At 38.7% G+C, this 20190-nt stretch overlaps 1 protein-coding gene across 2 annotated transcripts in view; it reads left to right on the forward strand.

Moving 5' to 3' along the window:
* The window catches only part of Purg (purine rich element binding protein G), a 31531-nt gene extending 11696 nt beyond the window's left edge, over positions 1–19835 (forward strand). For both annotated transcript variants that reach the window (XM_052162557.1, XM_052162558.1), the window contains exon 3: positions 18943–19835. In XM_052162557.1, the coding sequence (XP_052018517.1) occupies positions 18943–19047 (105 nt within the window). In that variant the 3' untranslated portion in view covers positions 19048–19835. The remainder of the gene's footprint in view (positions 1–18942) is intronic.
* The last annotated feature ends 355 nt before the right edge of the window (positions 19836–20190 follow it).

The following is a 20190-nucleotide window of genomic DNA, read 5'->3' on the forward strand; positions in this document are numbered from 1 at the left end:
AGCATCCCGATTCTATCCTAGAGACAGAAAAGACAAACTACTGCTCACAGTGGGTCTACGGTTTCATTTTTTTTTTTAAATTTATTTATTATACGCAAGTACACTGTAGCTGTCTTTAGATATCAGACTCTTTACGGATGGTTGTGAGCCACCATGTGGGTGCTGGGATTTGAACTCATGACCTTTGGAAGAACAGTCGGTGCTTTTACCTGCTGAGCCATCTCTCCAGCCCTTACGGTTTCATTTTTATGAACTGAAGATAACTGGCTATACTAAATCAGTTTGGAACTAAATCTTAGCAATGTTACGGGTTTTCTTGCTTGTTACAACTTTCCCTGCCAGCTCACCCTGCCCCCATACTCTGCAGACATTATCCCAGTCCCTGTCACACAGAATTACCCCACAGGATGAGTGCTCCTTTTACACATTCATATTCCTCCCCAGTGCTTCAGAAAGATAGTTTTCAAACTCCCCCGAGTCTCCTTCAGGGCTTGTTCAACCTCAGACTTCTGATGCCCACTTGCATTTCTCTACAGTGGTACTGATGGAGTGAGGAGAAGCCCAAGGGTGGATGTTTCTAATACATCACAGAAGAAAGGAGGCAGCTGATGTGGGACATCACCCAGTACTGTGATAGATGAGGTTCTATCTGACCTACAGAGATACCAGAAGAAAAATTTTAGAACTAGCATCCTGCTACTTGAACTGCCTTGAGTTATTCACAAATCGAAAGCAGGATTTTATAAGCCAACTAGAGTTTTGATAAATTATTTTATCTTCTTTTTATACTCATTACATTTAATAACCTTTCTGATTCCCTCATCACTTTTCAACACCTATCTCAAGATCTATCTAGCCGGGATGGATTATAAAGGCATGAAAATCATCATTCAGATGATATGGCATGCTTTTAATGCATTAAGTAGTTCTAGCATATAAATCTTAGGAAAGGAAAGTGAATGACACGCTTATTAAATATAAAAATGTTAAGACCTGAAGGAACCAAGAAATTACTTTAGTCTCCAAATTTTACATTTTGTAATCTATATCATGCAATATATGAATGATTCATGGATTAGGTAAATAGACAAAAGGGCTTTAAATGCTAATTACTTCTTGAGATATATGTGAGGCAAAATAAACTCATTTACTTTAAAACACATAACACTATCTTCATCATCTTCCTGAGTCTTCTCTGTGTTTTCAAGATAGAGGAACTATATAATGTAGTTCATGGCTCTTTGTAGTTAACAGTTGGACCTATTGCTTTCAATGTAGAAATCGTTCTCCTAAGCACACATTATTTTTTAAAAATGATAACACTTAAAAATAATTTGCTCCATGTTTGCCAGCCTGGTAGAGATTGTATAGGCAGAGACTAGGTACTTAGTGAACATGCATAGGAAACTAATGAGAAAAAAGTTGTTACTACTTAAGAGAAATAGTAAGTGGGACTAGGCAAAGTGAATAAAGTTTGGTTTCAGATTGCTATGGATCATTAAAAAACATTACCCCCACCAAACAAACACACACATACATACACACACATACACACACACACATACACACCCATACACATGCACCCTTTCACCTATCTCAAACTACAAAACAGCACAACTTGTTTTGAGGGCTGTACCTCTATGATAGCTCACTCGCCAAGCACACCCTGGGTTCCATCCCCAAGGCTAAGAAATATTTTTAAAGGAGAACTAGTTTTTCTCAGGTTTTACCAATTGGATGAATTGCTTATAACAGTTTCTACACTACACAAATATATACTATGCACATATATATATGCATATATAGAGATTCGAGCCCCTAAGTCTTGCTCTTGGAGAACTAATGGAAACTTGGTTCATATCATTTGTTGTTGAACCTTGAAATCTGCAGAGAGGGAGAGAAGAACATTGTGCCAAGTATATGCTATGTGTCATCCCAACTTCAACACTATAAAAGATCTCATTATAGCTCTAAACAGTTCAAGTCCAGCATGACAGCTGCTTCTTCCAGCACCTATTACCAGGTGACTCACCTAGGCTTGAGTTTAACAATTCAAAGAAATTGTTTTAAACCAAGAGTCTCCTTTTAAAACAGCACAGAATCTCCGCTGTACCTCTGAGGAACAGAAAATTCTTTACCATGATAATAGCAAAAGTATACCCTTAAAGGTTACAGCTTATATTTGCTTCAAAAGAGTTCTAAGCATCATTAAAATAACAGCATTCTCTCCTTTTAAAATGGAGTCCAGTTGGGCCAACAAGATGCCTCAGCAGGAAAGGGCACTTACCTAATCATCATTAGGCTATCATAGCATAATGATAGAAATTCAGTCTCCAGAACCTACAAGGTAAAAGGAAAGAACCAACCCCAGCAAAGTGTCATGTCCATAACATATACCTGCACATGTGTGTGTGTGTATGTGCGCACACACACATAAATCTATTCCAAAAATTTAAACTCCAGTGGTACTCAGACATTAATGACATGGTTTATGAACAGAATCAGTTTGGATTCTCATCTTCAGGGATTGTGATTGACTAGTTGATAGAGTGGTTCTGAAATTAACATTTTGAATTGTCTTATTCATGTCTTGTTATAATTATCCGGATGCTTAGAGGTGGTGGTGGTTGTGATGATGGTAGTAGTGGTGGTTGTTACAAGATCTTATGTTGTCCAGAGTAACCTCACACTATCTAGGTAACCTGAGCTGATCTTATATTCCTGCTCCTTCTGCCTCTACCTACAGAGTATGGGAAACACAGGTGCCAGCCACCAACTCCCGTTGAAAGCTATTCATTACCATCAATTCAGACTGGAAATTTTCATTTCATTTTTCTGGCTGAAATTGCTTACATTGAAATACTATGGCATGACATTGTAGATGGTAATCCTCTTTTTTGTTACTAGTGTTAAATAATATTTATTGCTTGCTTTAAACACACGGAGACCTGAGGCCTAAATCCAGCTGTTCAGTTAGTAGTGTCACATTGGCCAGCTCTTTGGTATAGCCGGGGAATGCTGAGGACACCAAATGTCCACCTCCACTGTTCTCCCCACATCATAAGCCCAACTTCTAATGACCCTTTCTCGGGGTCACCCTGTAAACTCAAATTCCAAAGGCCCTTTCGTACCATCACCCCGCTTCTGAAATTCTCTGCAGCCTAAGTTCGTTAAGTCTTCTGTCTCTCACAGCTCGACCCTCTAATTCTCGTAATATTGTTATCAGTCCTTTCTTCCAAAATATTAGGAATATTAAAAAACATCCTTAATTTTGGTATAGTTTTTAATGTGTCACTTCTAGTAGTCTTTTCTTTAGTTATGTCTAAAAACTATACATCATAAAATTAACCACTCAATAGTTTTCTAGTGGTCAATCATATCTGCATGTTGCCAAACTGAAGAACATTTCTGTGGAAAAACTGAACTTTATGCCACTAATCTCCCCATTTCTCCCTAACCCCGCCCCATCGTGGTTTTTTTCACAGCCTTTTTTTTAAAAAAATGTACAAGTCACTTCTTAACCCCTCTTTTATAACGGATTCATAGTTATTGTCACTTATCTCACACAATAAAGCTTGAGCTTCTTACTGTTCTAGCATGCAAAAAGATTTAGAATCGCAAAGCCCTTGTCTGTATGTGGAGGCTGTCCATATAATCCTTGTAACTACGTGGAGGACATTTTATCCTGGGATTTCTTCCAATGAAAGTAAGCTTGTCTTCTGAGAACTGGGGGCACTCATGGCCATTTTGTGCTTGCTTATTTGTTCAAGCTTTGAAGCTGCAGTTGCCAGGAAAAGCTTTAATATTAGACCTCACATGACTCTTTCCCGCAGACACCAGAGGTTTATTTTCTTCTAACACATAGCATGTATCAGATTGGATGTTTTCCTAGAACCTGGCAGTATTAATATTTATTAAATAATTTCAAAAATCTTTGCTTAACGCAATATGAAACTATTTAGCATGAAACAACTATTATGGGAATAATATTTTGGGGTATAAAATAATATGAGTAAAAATAAAAATGCACTTTTTGACAATAAAGTCTCAAATATTATTTTCAGAATCCTTGGCCATAAGAACACTCAACACAAGATTTTTTTTTCCCAATCAGGGGATTTTTTTTTCCATTAAATTAAATAGATTTAACCAAGGAGGTGTGGTAGAGCTGGCTGGTTCTGTAGCAGACCAAGCAATTACTTGTCTTTCTTTTCTGTACTCTTCTTGCTATTTAAAATCTCTCTTCATTGTATATTATTAGCAGACCTAAATCTCAGAGCTCCATTAACACCCTCACTCTCCCAAGCTCAGGCTGCCAGCATCACAATCCAGCCAGCTCTCCATTCGTAGTCTCTGATAAAAGATTAGCACCAATATTGTACAAATAGAAATCTATAGATAACACCGAATGTCAGCCTGGAAACTCCCCAAGTTCTGAACTTTCATTTTAAAAATCATTTACCTTCTTTTTTCATAATATTACCGTTATTTAGAATACAGAGTGCCTGTGGCACTAACTAGTGTGATAACTACTGCTAGTTTGAATTCATTGTTCAACTTTTTTAAAAGGCTCTAACTTAGGTTTGAAAATATAACAACCTATGGTTCAAGAAGTTCATTTCACTAAGGTATTTGCATCTGATGTGAGCCTTATTACATAGAATCCACATGTTATTGTTATGTGATAGAAACTTTTACATTTTATGTAGAAAAGATTAATCTTGAGTAAACAAGGAACTTAATTCTCTAGGCTTTCAATAATTAATTCTAAATGACAAGTTACTCCTAGTAAATTTGTTACATAGCATAGCTTTAAACTAAATTGCATATAATGCTAAATTACTTGCTGTATTTATAATATACTTAAGAAAACCAAAGAATTTTAGGTGTTTATTACTTGGACTATTCTTTGAAGTCTTTGTGGAGTTTAAAAGAGTCCCAGCCTTGCCTTTGACCTCCAGATGTGCAGCAGTGCTGTTACAAACAGGTCAGGGCACCAATGCTGAGGAGCGTCTCTTGGTTTCTAGCAGAGCACTGAGCTCTGAGATGCTGTTCTTCTCACTCATTACTTGTGGGGATCGGGTCAGGCTACGGGCGCTCTGGGCCCTTCCGATGGCGTTAGTTATCCCTTGAGCCCGTCAGACTTCGTAGCTCTCTTCAGGTTCGTCCTCTGGCCTTCATGCTCCACTGCTCCTGGTGCGTCTGACATTTGTTGACCATTCCGTCCTCAGCGGTCTTCATGTGTGCTTATGGCTTTCAGTTTTACTTCTGATTTGCCCAGTTCCATAAGCCATGATTAACCTCGTGTGTGTGTGTGTGTGTGTGTGTGTGTGTGTACACACGGGCTAAGACAGAAATTAATGAGTCTATGTAAGTTTTAACTAGACAAAAGCTTTAAGGAGGCAGTTCTTAGAGTTTGATGAGATTTTTAGACATGTAACCTGAATCTTGGTTAAGTATGCATTAAAGTATGCTTGGTTTCCCATATGAAAACTCTTTACCTCCTTGACTCGAATATAAATTTAAAGACCTCTCTCTCTCTTCCTCCTCTGCATTCCCTCCACACCCTGCCCTGTGCTGATTGCAAAACTCGCCTCTCTTCACTTCATCACTGCCACGCCTCCTCCTGTTCCTTTCCTGCCTTTGAAATCACAGTGCTTAACAGAATTTTAAATGGTGACAAGCGATAATGAAAGTGATCATTTGAAACCCGCATGGGAATACTGTCATTTTTGTTGCAAAGATGCCATGCAAATTAAGGTGCAATGTGTTAGGGGATCTTCTGTTTTCTAAACATCCTAAATTTTACTTAAAGACACTTTTGTGCCATGCCAATGTTACTTGGCTCTAAATATCTTTGGCGCCTAATCAAACCTGCATTTCGCTTCAACAGCTATTTCTGTTATCTGCCATGTTCCAGGCAGTGTGTTCATACCTATGAGAAGCTCTGGACCCTTCTAATGGCTCATTTCACGTTTAGCAATTGATCTTTTAAATATGATTTTTTTTTTAACATTCTGTCAGTGCACTAAATATATTTCACTCATGCAAACAGAGAAATACAACAGTGCTATTTTAGACAGTTATTTTGTCTTCCTCATCCCAAAGCTCTCTTGCTGTCCAGGAATGGAAATAGCAATCTGTTCCATCTCGTGTCTGGAGTGCCCAAGTGTCAGTGCGTTCCTGAGCCGCAGGCTTGAGTGACGGCTGTGTCCCCAGGAAGGCACATCCTGAGATTCTGCTGCGGTTTCTGTAGCTGAGTGACATGGTGAGGGGACACGCACTGCATGTTTGCTCTCCCCACCTTAGACTTTTGTAGTCTGCCTGACTTGACTTTTACTTCACTCATTGTGCAGTCACAGATCACTTTCCACATAATAGAATTTACCAACATCCACCAGCCCTTCACGGTAATAACTGTGCCACTGATAGGCCACATAGAATAGGCCCGATGATTCTGTTCAGGTCGTGTGAGTCAGCAGATACACTAGTTCTCACATAGAAACACTGCAGTGCATACAGTGAATTATTTGTGGTGAAAGAAACTGATGTATCCTGATCATTTTCCCGTGACTGTTCATTAATTATTATTTTTTAATTAAGTTAAAGACTGAAGCTTTACATTTTAATTTATATAGAACTCGAAATCATTTTCCAAGTTATTTTACATACTCAACCTCATTTTGTCCTGATTTAAATTCGTTGCATATTGCTAGCCCCTCTTAGAGATACAAAACTGAAACCCTGGCAAGTGGCATGATTTGCCGTAATCACCAGCCTGCCTAATAATAAAATGACAAGGCACTAATGAGCCCACTGATAAGTAAAGCCTTCATCCATACAGATTCTAGATGGCAGCCTTGAAAATAAAAGTTGGTCAGTTTAACCGTTTTCATAATTCAAGGACTGCTAAACCTGCGTTCTAGGCAGGTGTGGTACCGCAGGCCAATAATCCTAGCATTTCAGAGTTGGAGGCAGGGGAACACAAGTTGATGACCACCGTGGGCTACATGAAATTCCATCCAAAAAAAAAAAAAAAGGAAAGGGGGGAAGGAGGGGGAGAAAGAGACAGAGAGAGAGAGAGAGAGAGAGAAGCATTGTAGGTACCTCCTTGCTTTCACATGATTTTTAGGCTCAAGTCTTCACTCATGATATGCTGCTGTTTTTAGCCCTGGTAGAAGACCCAGTAACCCGGTGCTCAAGTGGTCCTGTCAGTACCCAGATCTCTTCACTGGATTCTGTCAACACAGCAGCCCAGCCGCTCACCTTCAGACAGTCTTGACTCTCCCTGCCTGAGCAGCCTGATCCCTTGTCCCTTACCTCTTACCATTGCACCTGCTTTGTGAGTTTAACTACCTCATTTGCATAGTAGGCCTAATAAATCAGCTAATGAGTCTCCCCCACACACCATGTTCACTTTTTGTATTTGTGTAGTTTATTGATTTTAATACAATATTTTATTCTTTGAAAACTTCATGAATACCATGAACCTATAACCAAGAGATTGATGAGTGAGGACCTAAGGTGAAGGAGACTGTTCCGATGATCCGTTTGACGGTGGTGTGAGTTTCTTACCTAACTCAAGAACCCACGCCTCTGTCCCCCTCATGAGGGTTCACAGTGAACAAGAGTGACGAGTCCGGAGAGCTCCATTGCCTTCAGTCACACTCCCAAATTCAGTCACATTCATTACATCATCTCGGTTAAAGCAAGAAATATCTCCACATTAGAAATATCTCCACTTAAATAGGATTAATAACACTGTGATCAAAGCTTTAAGTAGGACATTCCACAAAATAAATGACCCCTATCCTTCATATTCCCAGGTTACCAGAGTTGTGGCATTGCTGAGGAATTAGCCATCTTAATTTCTGAATTTGACATGCAAATGGGATTATTCTGACCTTGTATTTATGGCCATAAAAAGTTCATGTGCAAGTTGGCCTAATCTGCAAGAATTATCATATGTTTATGAATTATCATATATTTAAATATGATATATGTAAATTGCATTTTAAAATTCTTCCTATGACTAGGATTATACAGGAAGAGCTTAATAGAAGTTCCACAACTCCCTTTTACTATGAAAAGAATAAAACAAGAATCATTGTAATCGACTTCCTCCACTCCCTTATTCCATAGCAGTGATTTTAATGATATTTCTAGGTTCTGGGTCCCCCTGAATTCTCAACTGTAATAATAAATAAATAGCGTAGTAATTAGCACAGACATTGGAATCAGCCAGGCCTGGATTGAAGTCAGATTCTATCAGTTGCATATCAATGGCATTTAATCTAACTTTACAGTGTTCTGAAAGATATTCATTCAGCATCCTGTTTGTACCTGCTGATCACCCACTCTTTCTAGGCCATCTTCTGTCTCCAGGGCCTTGAGTCAATTCCACTGGTGAACCAGTTGCTGCTTAAGAAAATTAAACATTCTAAGATACGTGAAGCCATAACAAAATACCTGTCACATAGTGACACCTAAGAAATGTTACCAGCATTAAACTTCCCGACTTGTACTCTCGGAAGTGTCGCAGTCATTTGTACACTTCCATGAACGTGCAATGAAATTTGCTTGAACAGAAAACCAAAGGCTTTAACTGTGTAAGGAAATATATACATGAGACGCCAGCAGAATTCAAATTTTCTGTTCATCCAAAGACATCATTAAGAAAATGAATAAGATTATGATTAAGAAATTTAAAAAAAAAAAAGTTCCCTTCTTTCAAAAGCTGAGCATTAGGTAGGTCACCTGAGTTGAAGACCAATTGGCCCTGCACTAAAAGAACTGCTGCTTGTGTTTCTCATCCTGCCATGGATAGCCATAGGGACTTGACAACCTAATATCTGCATATGTCACCCAACTACTCACTTCAGAACCTGCCCCAGATCTTGTAAAGTGGTTTCTCTGCAGCCGATGTTCACCTTCTGTTGCAGAGCAGTCAGAATATGTTTATTTAAGATACTGCTGCGTGTTTTCTCAGCACTGGGTGAATTTTCTCATCTTTATTCTAAAATTGAAACCATCATTACAAGTCTGTGTGGTGACAAATGGCTGTAATCTCAGACTCCCCCACCTCCACCCCCAGGAGACAGAGGCAGGACTGCCAGTCCAGCTAAGGTACAAAGTGAGTTCAAGGCCAGCCTTGGCTAATAAGAGCCTACCTCAAAATAAAACAACAAACAGATTAAGATTAGGTGTGGGACTCATTTCAAGTCCTTTAAAGGAGGAAACTTTGCACTCATCAACTCCTGGGTTTCAGGATGTAAGGGGCTGCTACAGTCTGGGCCCCATGGTCGACGTGGGACACTGCAGCTCGAGCGTGACCTTGATGGCGCCCTCCCACTTGGGTATCTGCACTGTGTGTTTTCTTCTTTTATCTCACACAAGAGCTTTGTTTTCTTTTGACACTTAGAGACTTGTAAAACTACCAGAAATGTTTACCTGAACTGTCACCTCACTGTCCTTGTGTCGGCTAGCATGGCTAGCATCCGCGTTCCTTGTTTCCTCTGAGAGATGGATAAGGAAACTGAGAACCTGTGTTATCTTATTAGTTCATTGTTTATTAGTAGTATATCAATTTACATTTATGCAGTTTTCTTTTTAACAGCCTTGTTAACAATTATGGGTTCCAAGAGTCGGCCTTCTTTTGGTTTTGGTTCAAACTAAGCATGCGCCTCCATTTTCACTCTTATTCTAAATTTGTAATGTGAAATAAGAAGCCACTTTTTAGGGTACGAAATGGCAATTTTAGGGAAATTAGGTTACTCATTTCCTTTTTCAGCACACCTTGCTATAGCCTTCATTGTGCAGGGACATTGTATGCTCGAAGTTTCTCCCTCTACTCTTAGGCAGAAGTGATTACAAATATTCAAATCTTATTTTTAGACACCTTTGTATGACACATAGATCCATGGGACAGCACACACCTTTGGTAGGTTTTAATTGAAATTACCAAAAGGAATAAATTGGAAAAAATGATTGGCTTTTGATTACAGTTTTAACTTTACAGATGAATGCTTGGCGTTGCTTGTAAGCAAATTCTGTTCAGTATATTAACATTTTCTTCTCAGAACTAACATCATTTTCTTTTATTTTTAGAATGACCATAAAGAGTAATAAGGTTATTTCTGTAGGAAAACTAAGCATCCATTAGATATCTGACTCAGAGAGTAACCTCTTTAAAACCGATGAACATGGCAAATTATAATGGTGAGGTAATCATAAATTAGGACGCACACTGGCATCCCTAGGCTTTTAAACATGGGATGCTGTGTACATATTTCACTGTTCCAGGCAGCATAAGATAAATCCCATTTCCCTCCCACCTGCTAGTGCTGAATCTGTCTCCTTTCTGAGCTGGCTCTAGTAGTCCCTTTAGAGTGTCAGTCCTGGGTTCCATTCCAGAGGGCATTAGTCTTCGTGGGAGAGTTTGAAAGGGAATGTTTTTTGAAGAGAATAATGATGCCTACCTTCTGATACTTCTGAAAGAATATTTAGATGTATTTTACTATTATGCTTTTTAATTTTAGATTAAATCACCATTTACATAGTGTCAAATGCTATATATTGTTCAGTCAATTTTGGTCAATATGGAGACAGAATATTTCCATTACCCAAAAAGTTCCTGTATTCCCATAAGTCACAACATCCCCACGCCTACTTTCCCAGTTTCCAGAAGCAACCATTGATCTCATTTGCCACGTGTTCATGTACTCTAGGATTTCATTTCACCAAATATGTGGCTTTTTCATTTTGGTTTCTTTCATTTGTCTTTGAAATCACCCATGTTGTTGAACTTCACAGTTTTTTTGTTTGTTTGTTTGTTTGTATTTTTGCTGATAAAACAGTCTTCTTAAACAGATCTGAACTGTGTGTCTGGGTTGATGAACATCTTCACAGCAGACTTGTAAAACTACCAGAAATGGTGGTTTTACCATTTCTGAGAAAATGCTGTCCAACATTAAGTGGCAGTACCCGTGACTTTCAGACACCTCTCCCACTGTAACTGGGGCTGTGTGGATCAGGCAGGACTGTTTGGGAGGGACACTTGAGTTTTTCCACTGAAAACAGAATGCAGGTGAGAAGCCGTCACAGTTGCCTTCAAACTCTCTTTCTTCCCCTCAGAGTTAACACTGTGACTTCAGAGTAAGTGTTAAAAATAATTCCAGGGAAGGAAGTACTCATTGTAGAGCCTAGTTTATCAAAACACCCTGGAGAGCTGGGCCTGGTGCAGCATCCCTGCAATCCCAGTACTCGAGAGGCTGAGGAAGGTGAACCGCAGGTTCAGGGCTGTCCTGAGCCTAACTTTGTCTTTTAAAGGAAACCGATAGATCTAATAATACTCCCATTGCTGGCCGAGTTGGTAATACCTTGGTAGCTATTGTGCTCTCTAGATGATGTAATATAGACCTAATGAACTCAACTTTATAGGTAGAAATTGAGTTTGACCTAGAATCCCAAGGAAAAGTTCTCCTAATCCCAGGTGAGGGGACACATCAAGATTGCACCTGGCTTTTCTAGCCATCCTAATGACATCTGAAGATTGCCATCTAGCTCCTGAGTCAGTGAAGTCTGGCAATAGCAGTGAGTTTGAACAGATACTCACTATGAATCTGGGGTGCTGTGTGCTGTTGTATACTGCAGTACATGGAAAGGGTGAAAGCTCTCATCGTCTGATGTCTTGTGCAAGAGTTGTGTGTGTCCTGTAAAGAACTGAATTTGATGTTGCCCTGCGTCCTCACCTGCCTCCACCTTCAACACTAGGACCACAGGGATCGCAGCTTGCCGTCGCATGCCAGTAGCACACTCAGCAGCCACTCCATTGCCATTACAGGACGATGACACCCCGCTCAATGAATGTTTAAATATTATTTTGCAGTAGAAAAGAGCCATATAGCAACATAATGCTTACATCAGTTCATGGGGAAAGGGACCCAGTGAGATAGAAAGTAGCCTGTGTGGTGAGAGAATACTAATTAAACTATTATTTTAATTCCCTAGCTCTCATATCCACTTGAATTCTCATTCCTTTTATGTCCCTGCCCACCACTAAGGACCCTACAGTCCTTTGTTGCTCTTTCTTAAGTACATGTGTGTGTGTGTGTGTGTGTGTGTGTGTGTGTGTGTGTGTGAGTGATGTCTGTAGGTGGGTATGCATGTCACAGTGCACATGTGGAGGTCAGAGGACAACCTCATGGAATTAGTGCATAGAGTCAGAACTCTCCACACACCTCTAGGTGGGTTCTGGGCCTCGAACTCGGGTCCCAGGCTTGCACGTCAAGCACCTTTACCCACCCAGCCATCTTGCCTGCCCTTCCCTACCTAGTCAGACTTCGTTTTCTCCTGGTTTCAGTCTCATAATTCCAAAAATACTGAAATGAAGCTGCTTTTTAATGTGACCTACTTTCGTGTAGAATTTAGCCTGTGTTATATTTCTCATTTTTAAAAGGCCAGCTCGATTTGAATTACCAAGAGAACTGTATTAGTATAATTTAACCTGTAAGGAAAACCTGCAGAGCCATCATTATAAGCCTCAAGGATATATTCTCAATTCTAAAGACTGCTAACTTGTTTTGAGCAATATTTAAACAGTCCAGCATCATTTTAGTTGTAGTAATTAATTTTAATTAACAGCCAGTAATGTTTCTTGCCAGATAGAAAAATGAGAAATAGCCCCTATTCTCATCTGAATATGAGGAATGATATCAGCTTAATGTGAGAAAAGCAAAGAGATCGATCATGGGTTATGGGTTAGAGAATTTCAAACTTCATTTCTTGGTGTATATATCCTGTTGAAGTGTTTTTGAACAGTCTCAGCAAAACAAAGTTGATATTATAGTAAATACCTGCTCTTCAGTTTGTTTGCGCTGGAAAGCACAAACCAGGTTGTTATGGGGCTAGAGGTGCTGGCCCAGGGGCTGAGCATGGACTTAGCCCTGCAGAGCCCTCAGCTGAATGCCAAGTACTCAGAAGAATTGGCTTCTTGATTTTCAGTTTTTCAATTCATTGCATTTTTTTTTTTGTTATTCCTTCTCTGTGAACATGGTGTGATTAAAAATGCCAGTTTTATATACATAGGAAGTGACTGGAAGGTAAAACTCAAACCAAATATCAAAAGCCACAGTCTTTCACAGATAGTATTTGAAACCACAACTCTGATTTTCACAGGAAACCACTGGCCGTCCTCTCTCTACAGTGGGAAATGGGGGAGGGACCTGTTTAGCTGGTGAGTTCGTGGCAGGTGGTGGGAGCAGGGCTCTCTCCTAAATACTAATTCTATTGCCAAAATAAAGTCATGTCCACTTGCTATTGAGACTTACATAGGATTATTCAGGATTTAAAATACTTTCTGTAAACTTGTTCCCAAAAAAATATAATGATTTATTTAAAGACAGTTTATTACTCTGAGCTGTGAGAGAGGTCTGAACCACCAAACTTTTAGGGCTTAGCTTGCTTTTTTTTTTTTTTTTTGAAAAAAAAAATCCATTTTACGTGTCACCCAGAATCCCATTTTGTCAGTGGAAGAACAAGTTAGCACAATAAAGACTTTTAGAGCTAGAAAGGACCCTTGGCATCATTTAGTCTTACCTTAGAAGTCACTCAGTCCAAGGAAATCACTCTCCCACCCACCCTCAGGACTCGGTTTTCCTACTTTAACCACAGCCTCAGATCCCAACGGTTTGTATGTGTAACTGGCTTGCCATTTCTTCCGATAGCCTCCATGTTCGTGCCGGTGGGCTGCAGCTGTGCGGCTACCTTCTTGACTCACTGAGTCTGAATTGGCCGCTGCCTTCTTGACTCACTGAGTCTGAATTGGCCACCATAAGCAGCAGCTTGGGTTTAAGTAGAACACCTGGCAAAGGTAAAGATGCATAATGTGAGTTTTAGGGAAAGTTGTAGTCACTGCCGTCACTGGTACTCTAGAAAATACACTTCAGTGGTACGTTATGGTGACTTCAGAATGAACAGCGCAACCCTGTAATCAGGTAGTGATACCACCCACCACATTGTAATGAGGCCAGCACAGTACTCCATGGAGAGACTGCCGGGGGAGTCTCATAGAAAGGTTATTTGTCCATCTCCTCAGTCCTGTTTCTCATACGTTAAATCAGCAGGTATTTCGTTGGCATGCTCTGCTGGGTCTGCCTACTATAGCAGAATGTAAGCTCCCGTCTTAGACCCCAAAGATGACAAAAGACGCTTGGCATGGAGTAGCACCCTGTCACTGTCCCCGGAGTAGAGGAACCGCTCTCAGCTTTTACAAATTTGTGCAGCGTAACTATCTGCCTGATTAGCATAGCCAGCCTCATCCAGATACAGTGAGAAGTACCTGCTCTAACAGTTGTGAGGCATCTTACAAATAAGAGTTTCACAAATGTAACAGCTAAGGAAAAGACAAATGAATAAGTAATACAGTGAGAATGAGTTTCTTGCAGATGAGCAGTAATTCAATGCATAGAACAAGCTATATTCTAAATAAATGTAATCATCTAGCTTTTACACTGCCAAAAAAAGTGTGGAAAGACAGCAAGAAAGACAGCACAGTATTAAATTATTTGGGGTATTAGATCAGCTAAATATAGTTGGATTATTGTATATAATAAGGAGTTTCCGTGTCTGCAATTTTGACTAAGAATTTCATGTATTTCAGTGATTTTTAAGTATTTCTCTAACAAATCTTAAGTGTTGAAACTATCAAAACCTAGTAACAAAACTGTAAGAAGATTCTGTAGATAGATACTTATCTATCCTGCGATTGGCCTGTCAGCCTATTGGGCTGGAGTTGGTAGAGGAGGAAGAGTATTACCAATGATTTATCACGCATGATCCTTTCTAATTTGACCATATTTTCAATATCAGTTTTCTCAGAAAACTACCATATCAATTTTTGTCTCAAACTCTAGACAGACAAGATGAAAGGCTTATATAACGGGGCGTTTCTTCCAGATGTCTTTACTGTTGTTCTTGGAGGGTCGAACCGCAGTTTTCAACCTGTGGGTCACGACCCCTGGGGTGGGGGGGGGTCACATAACAGATATGTACATTACAATTCAAAACAGCAAAGTTGCCGTTATAAAGTGGCAACAGAATAGTTTTATGGTTGTGGGATCATCACAACAGCAGTATCAAAAGGCCACAGCATTAGGAAGGTTGAGAACCACCGCCATAGAAGGAGATTCTTAAACTGTAGGTAGGAAAAGGAAGTGATCCTTTGAGAGAGCCATGTCCTGCTCTGTGACGATGACCCAATCCTAGTTTTAGCAGTAGGGATTCCGTGTGTCGGCTAGCCTTCTCACAGCACTCTGCCAGCACTAGCCTAGAGAGCCGGGCTCTGCACTCCGCATGACGGATGCACTCTCGCTCTCCCCTGAAGGGCAGTTTTCCATCTCAGTTTTCAAAGCAGCAAAAGTAGACACATTCCAAATGTAAATGTGCATGCATGACAGTTCTTTGAACTATAGATTAATCCAGATGTTACATGGTAAAGAGCCATCTTTAACTCCTACCTGATGACATGGGACTTCAACAATATGGGAAACATCCACAAACTGATTTGTTCTGTATTTTGGTGCTTTGGTCTCCATTGTCCTTTTATCTTTTTATTTCTTCTAAAGATAACTACTACAACACATTTCCCCTTAATCTTTCTATTAAAATAAAAGAGATCTTGTGAACTCAATATCACACAGTTTTTTTGCCATACTTGACAATAAGAGTGATCACTTGAGATGAGAAAGCTCAGTATTTAATACTGTTTTCCAAACTTGGTTATCAGATCATAAGTTGCTTCTATGATTGAAGAGAGTAAGTATAATATGTAGTCAAATAGACAAAATAAATCATAGTTAAGCCGGTATGTTTTTTAAAGCGTAATTACGACTTGTGTGTGTCGCATGGCCGCAATTGCTGATGTTTGCTTGAACAAGCTCTGCTGGTATGGTCAGGTCTGTGGACGGGTCTCACTGCACTTGCACGTGAGTCCTCATGAGGACACAGGCTCTCAACAGACACCACTTACAAATACTATGCTGCTTTTTGACAGCTATAGTTCCTCTTCCTGATTATATTTGTGACGTTTGTGAGACTGTACTAGTACACAAAAGATGAACCTATATACGTATTTAGAGTTTGAAACAGTAGAATTGTGTGCATTTTAGAAAAATATATGGTAACTTGTGGCACTTTGAAAAAAGGAATGTGCAATTATAATGGTTTATACCGCTTTGACAAGTTTTTGAACCCTAGAAGTACTCTTACTAGGCTTTAGAGTCAAAACCAAACCCTATCCTAAAACTAGCGCGTTGTTCCTCCCAGTGACCCTGTTTGATCGGTGATGTGGAATGACTCGCACAGATCATTCCCCCACTGAGTTTTCTTATGTCCTGACCTCAACACCTTCAAAGAACACTTTCAGTGAATCCAGTGATGATCAGGAAAAAACCATGACTCTTGCACTGATTTAAATATAAGCAATTTTCTTGTCAAAATACTTTTTAAGAAAATATTCAAACATTTTAAGTAGTGCTTATTCATTTAAAATAGTTTGGGAGATATCTAGGTAGTCACAATCTATGCTAAAATCTAGGTTTTTCATCCCACACAACTAAGTATATAATTGTACTTAATTCCCCCAAGGCAAATAAGATTCATAGGAAATGGATTTCTATATGGTTATGGTTCCCATATAGATAAACTTCTGTTCAGGCACAGGCATTTGACTATGATATGCCAAGCACCGTGGGTAGAAGTGCTAACATTAGAAGTTGCATCAATACAAATTACACGTACTTACTGTGATAGAAGGCAGTATCTGAATAAGTTACTATTGGCTTTCTCCAGCCTTCCCTACTTAAGGCTGAACAGTCATTTTCAGGGAAAGAAAATAGAATCTATGAACAAAGAAGTTTTTGAGAAAAATGGCCCCATTTGGCACACTTTGAAAAATCTATTGAGTTTTTTTTTTTTTGAAGTTCATTGGCCACTTACAACTTCTGAGTCTTACATATATAAATCACAGCATTTAAAATTTAAAAATCACACATTTCCCCTCTCCTTCAAAATGTATTCAGAATTGATGCAAACTCATAACTTGTAACTTCTAATGATTAAAACTTGCCATGTATAATGAAAGATTAAATGACATAAGAGCTACAAAAGATTGGTAATTAATAATGTAACCCCATAGACTATCAAACTTCTGGTAGTTCTGGGTTTCTTGTGAAGCCTTAAAATATTTTAGTGGAAAAAAAATTACCTAAAAAAGAAGGCACTTTATTATCTGGAGCTAACTATTTATCTGTGTAGAATTTGTCTAAAAAAAAAAAAATCCCTTAAAGTATTCTTTATCCTTTTATAAATTTATCCTATTATACATTTTTCTAAAGCCACATAGAATATAAAGTGATAAAGTAAACTATTTTAATTTAACAGAAAATCATGTTACATAGTATAAACAATGAATAATACAGAAATGAAAATAGAAAAAAGTATATGTGATAATGGTAAAAAGTGTCTAAGTTAACATGTAATCATTTGAAATTACCATGTAAAATTTAAAGACTCTCAGTGAAAAAAATTTAGGCAGCTTTTATTTGTTAATTCTTATTTTCAATTATCTCTCCATTGTCTTGAAATGATTATCAAATGAGAGGGCAATTGGAACTATTCCACTAGCCTATCACACCTTGGTTTTGTTTCATGAACTCTATTAATGAAACCATAACGCTTAAGAAGCCATTTTGTTGCTTCTTCTCTCCAGTCACCCAGACTTGGTGACTTATCAGATTTAAAGCATCCCTGTAGCTGTGCTGGTATCCACATGCTCCCTCTTAGAGAAAGCAGTAGTTGATTTATACAATGCATTTCATCAACAGAAAAAAATACAATATTTTTTTCACCCTTGCATGTTGATACTTAACACCTGCCAACATAAAAATGATAGGCTGATATATTCCAATTGTTTGTGAGCAGTATACCTAAACATTTCAAGAAAATGTTCTCCATGTCATTATTTTTAAGTCTCTACACTTTAGCCCTTCCCCCCACCTCTCTCTCTCTCTCTCTTACTCTCCCTCTCTCTAGTTTTAAGTATTTTAATAAATGTAAATGTTTCCTAGACAGAGTCATTACTTCATGATATAGAAAAGAGTTGAGTTTATCAGGTCTTTCCTTACCAAGGAAAGGCTTAAAACAAACTTTTTGGTCAACTGTTTGGTTTCTGTCTTTGTTTTCTTTTTAAAATAAGATATATTAACCCAAAGGTGTGTTGATGTCAAGGCATGAACAATCGTAAATGTAGATCTATTGAGTATTTTGTGATGCTGAGTAGCAGGCTTTCCTCAACCTCTGTGATGCTGAGTATTTTCCTTAGAACGTTTGTTTAATGTTAGATTGTCGTTCTGAAAGATGTTGGTCCTAGTGGGATTTTTAAAAACTTGGAAAACAATCGCATGTATTACAAGTATAGCAATGGTGAATTGTAACCTTACCGTACAGTACTGATACTCTACTTTCAAACATGTTTCACTGTTAAATATAGACAACGTAACATTGCTGCTGTACTGTTACTGAGTACTCTTTCCTAAAGGACCCTGTTATCACTACTCCAGATTAGATGTGGGGCAGACACATGATTGACTCCTGTGTCTGCATAGATACTTTCAGGTATATTCTTCTCTTGGTGAGTAAAATTATATTGTCCATGGCATCAGTACATTGGGATCCGAATATACCTGTATCAATGCTAATTGCACATTTCTTATACAGTTACCTTCATTTGCCAAAATTGGCCTAGGCTAAAACTGGAGGGTTTGTTACATGTTTTCTGCCAGAAAGGTTTTCAATTATATTAGTAGTGGGTTTGTACTGTGAAAATAGTGGAACTCCCTTTCAAATTTCTTATCTGCTAAATTTAAATTAATATTTTTTCTTTAGCTCACAAATTACCCTAAATCCAGAGAGAATCTCAGCCTTTTTCACTGTTGTCAGACCAAGCATAAGGAACAGCCCTATGACACTACAAAGACAGTTGGGGAATAAGGACTGAATCCCTTATGTTACATTCCAGAATAAAGGTATTCGGTGAAAGAGATGAACCGAAGTTCACCATGAGCGCAAGGCTTCTGTACTTGGCATTCCTGCATGGAAGGGAAAACAGGTATCGACGCCATTGGCATCATTTCCACACTGACCTTATGTGGAAAGCCCCACCCAAACTGGAGGACTTCTGGACTCAGTCTGGTTTGCTGGGGGCGGGGTTGGGGGCTGTTTCTTTAAGCCTTTCATTTTCCAAATAGCTATTTGGCAGCATTGAGGGAGAAGACATATAGACCTGAAAATACTTTCTTAAGAGATCATGTAACTATATAACTCTGAATTTAAATTTTGAGGAGAGAGGATCACTTCAATCCGCTGCCTCGTATAAGAAACATTTTTTTTTAAATCTGTAACTGCTTTAGTGTTAACAGGGTACAAGGTGGTTTTGTCCTGTATTGTATTTCAAAGGTTCTCATCAGTTGTGACTGTATTGTACTGTATGAAAAGAAGTCAGAACTTGCCTTGTATTGTTTATAATGGACCATAACTCATACTAATTCAGTTTTCATGTTCCAAATTTTTCAGTGATGCATGTTCACAGTTAGGTCCTAAAATCCTGTGGTGCTAATTCCTCCATAATCCAATGGTGCTTTTTGTGGATGCTAACTGCACACATGCTGAACAAAGCTTGAAATTCAAAAGTTCCCTCCCTTCCTCTGTTTATATGAAGTAAAATAAAATAACTTGAATTTGTCTCAAAGTATTCACTGACAATCTAATAAACTGGTTTATATGTGTCATTAGTTTGGATTCTTATTTTTTAGAAGTCAACTCAGTCACACTGAACCCTGAATGCTAATCTTACATGTCTTTATTTTATTATTCATTTGTACCTGCAAATTTATGTTATCGCAAGGAATTTAAACCCTATTGGTCTAACTGATGAAACCGTGTTTAGAAAGAACTCATAAAACCTAGCCCTGTCAAACCTAAAATAAGTAAAGACAGACGTGTCTATACGTTTTAGTAGTTGATTGAAAATTGACCATTGGATTGAGCCAGAAGAAAACATTTGCAGGAAAGCAAGTACACCTTCTAAGTCTTTATTTCATCCCAGACAACGCTAACAAGACTCACTCCTCCAGA

Source organism: Apodemus sylvaticus, chromosome 18 (assembly GCF_947179515.1).
Source record: "Apodemus sylvaticus chromosome 18, mApoSyl1.1, whole genome shotgun sequence".
NCBI lineage: Eukaryota > Metazoa > Chordata > Mammalia > Rodentia > Muridae > Apodemus > Apodemus sylvaticus.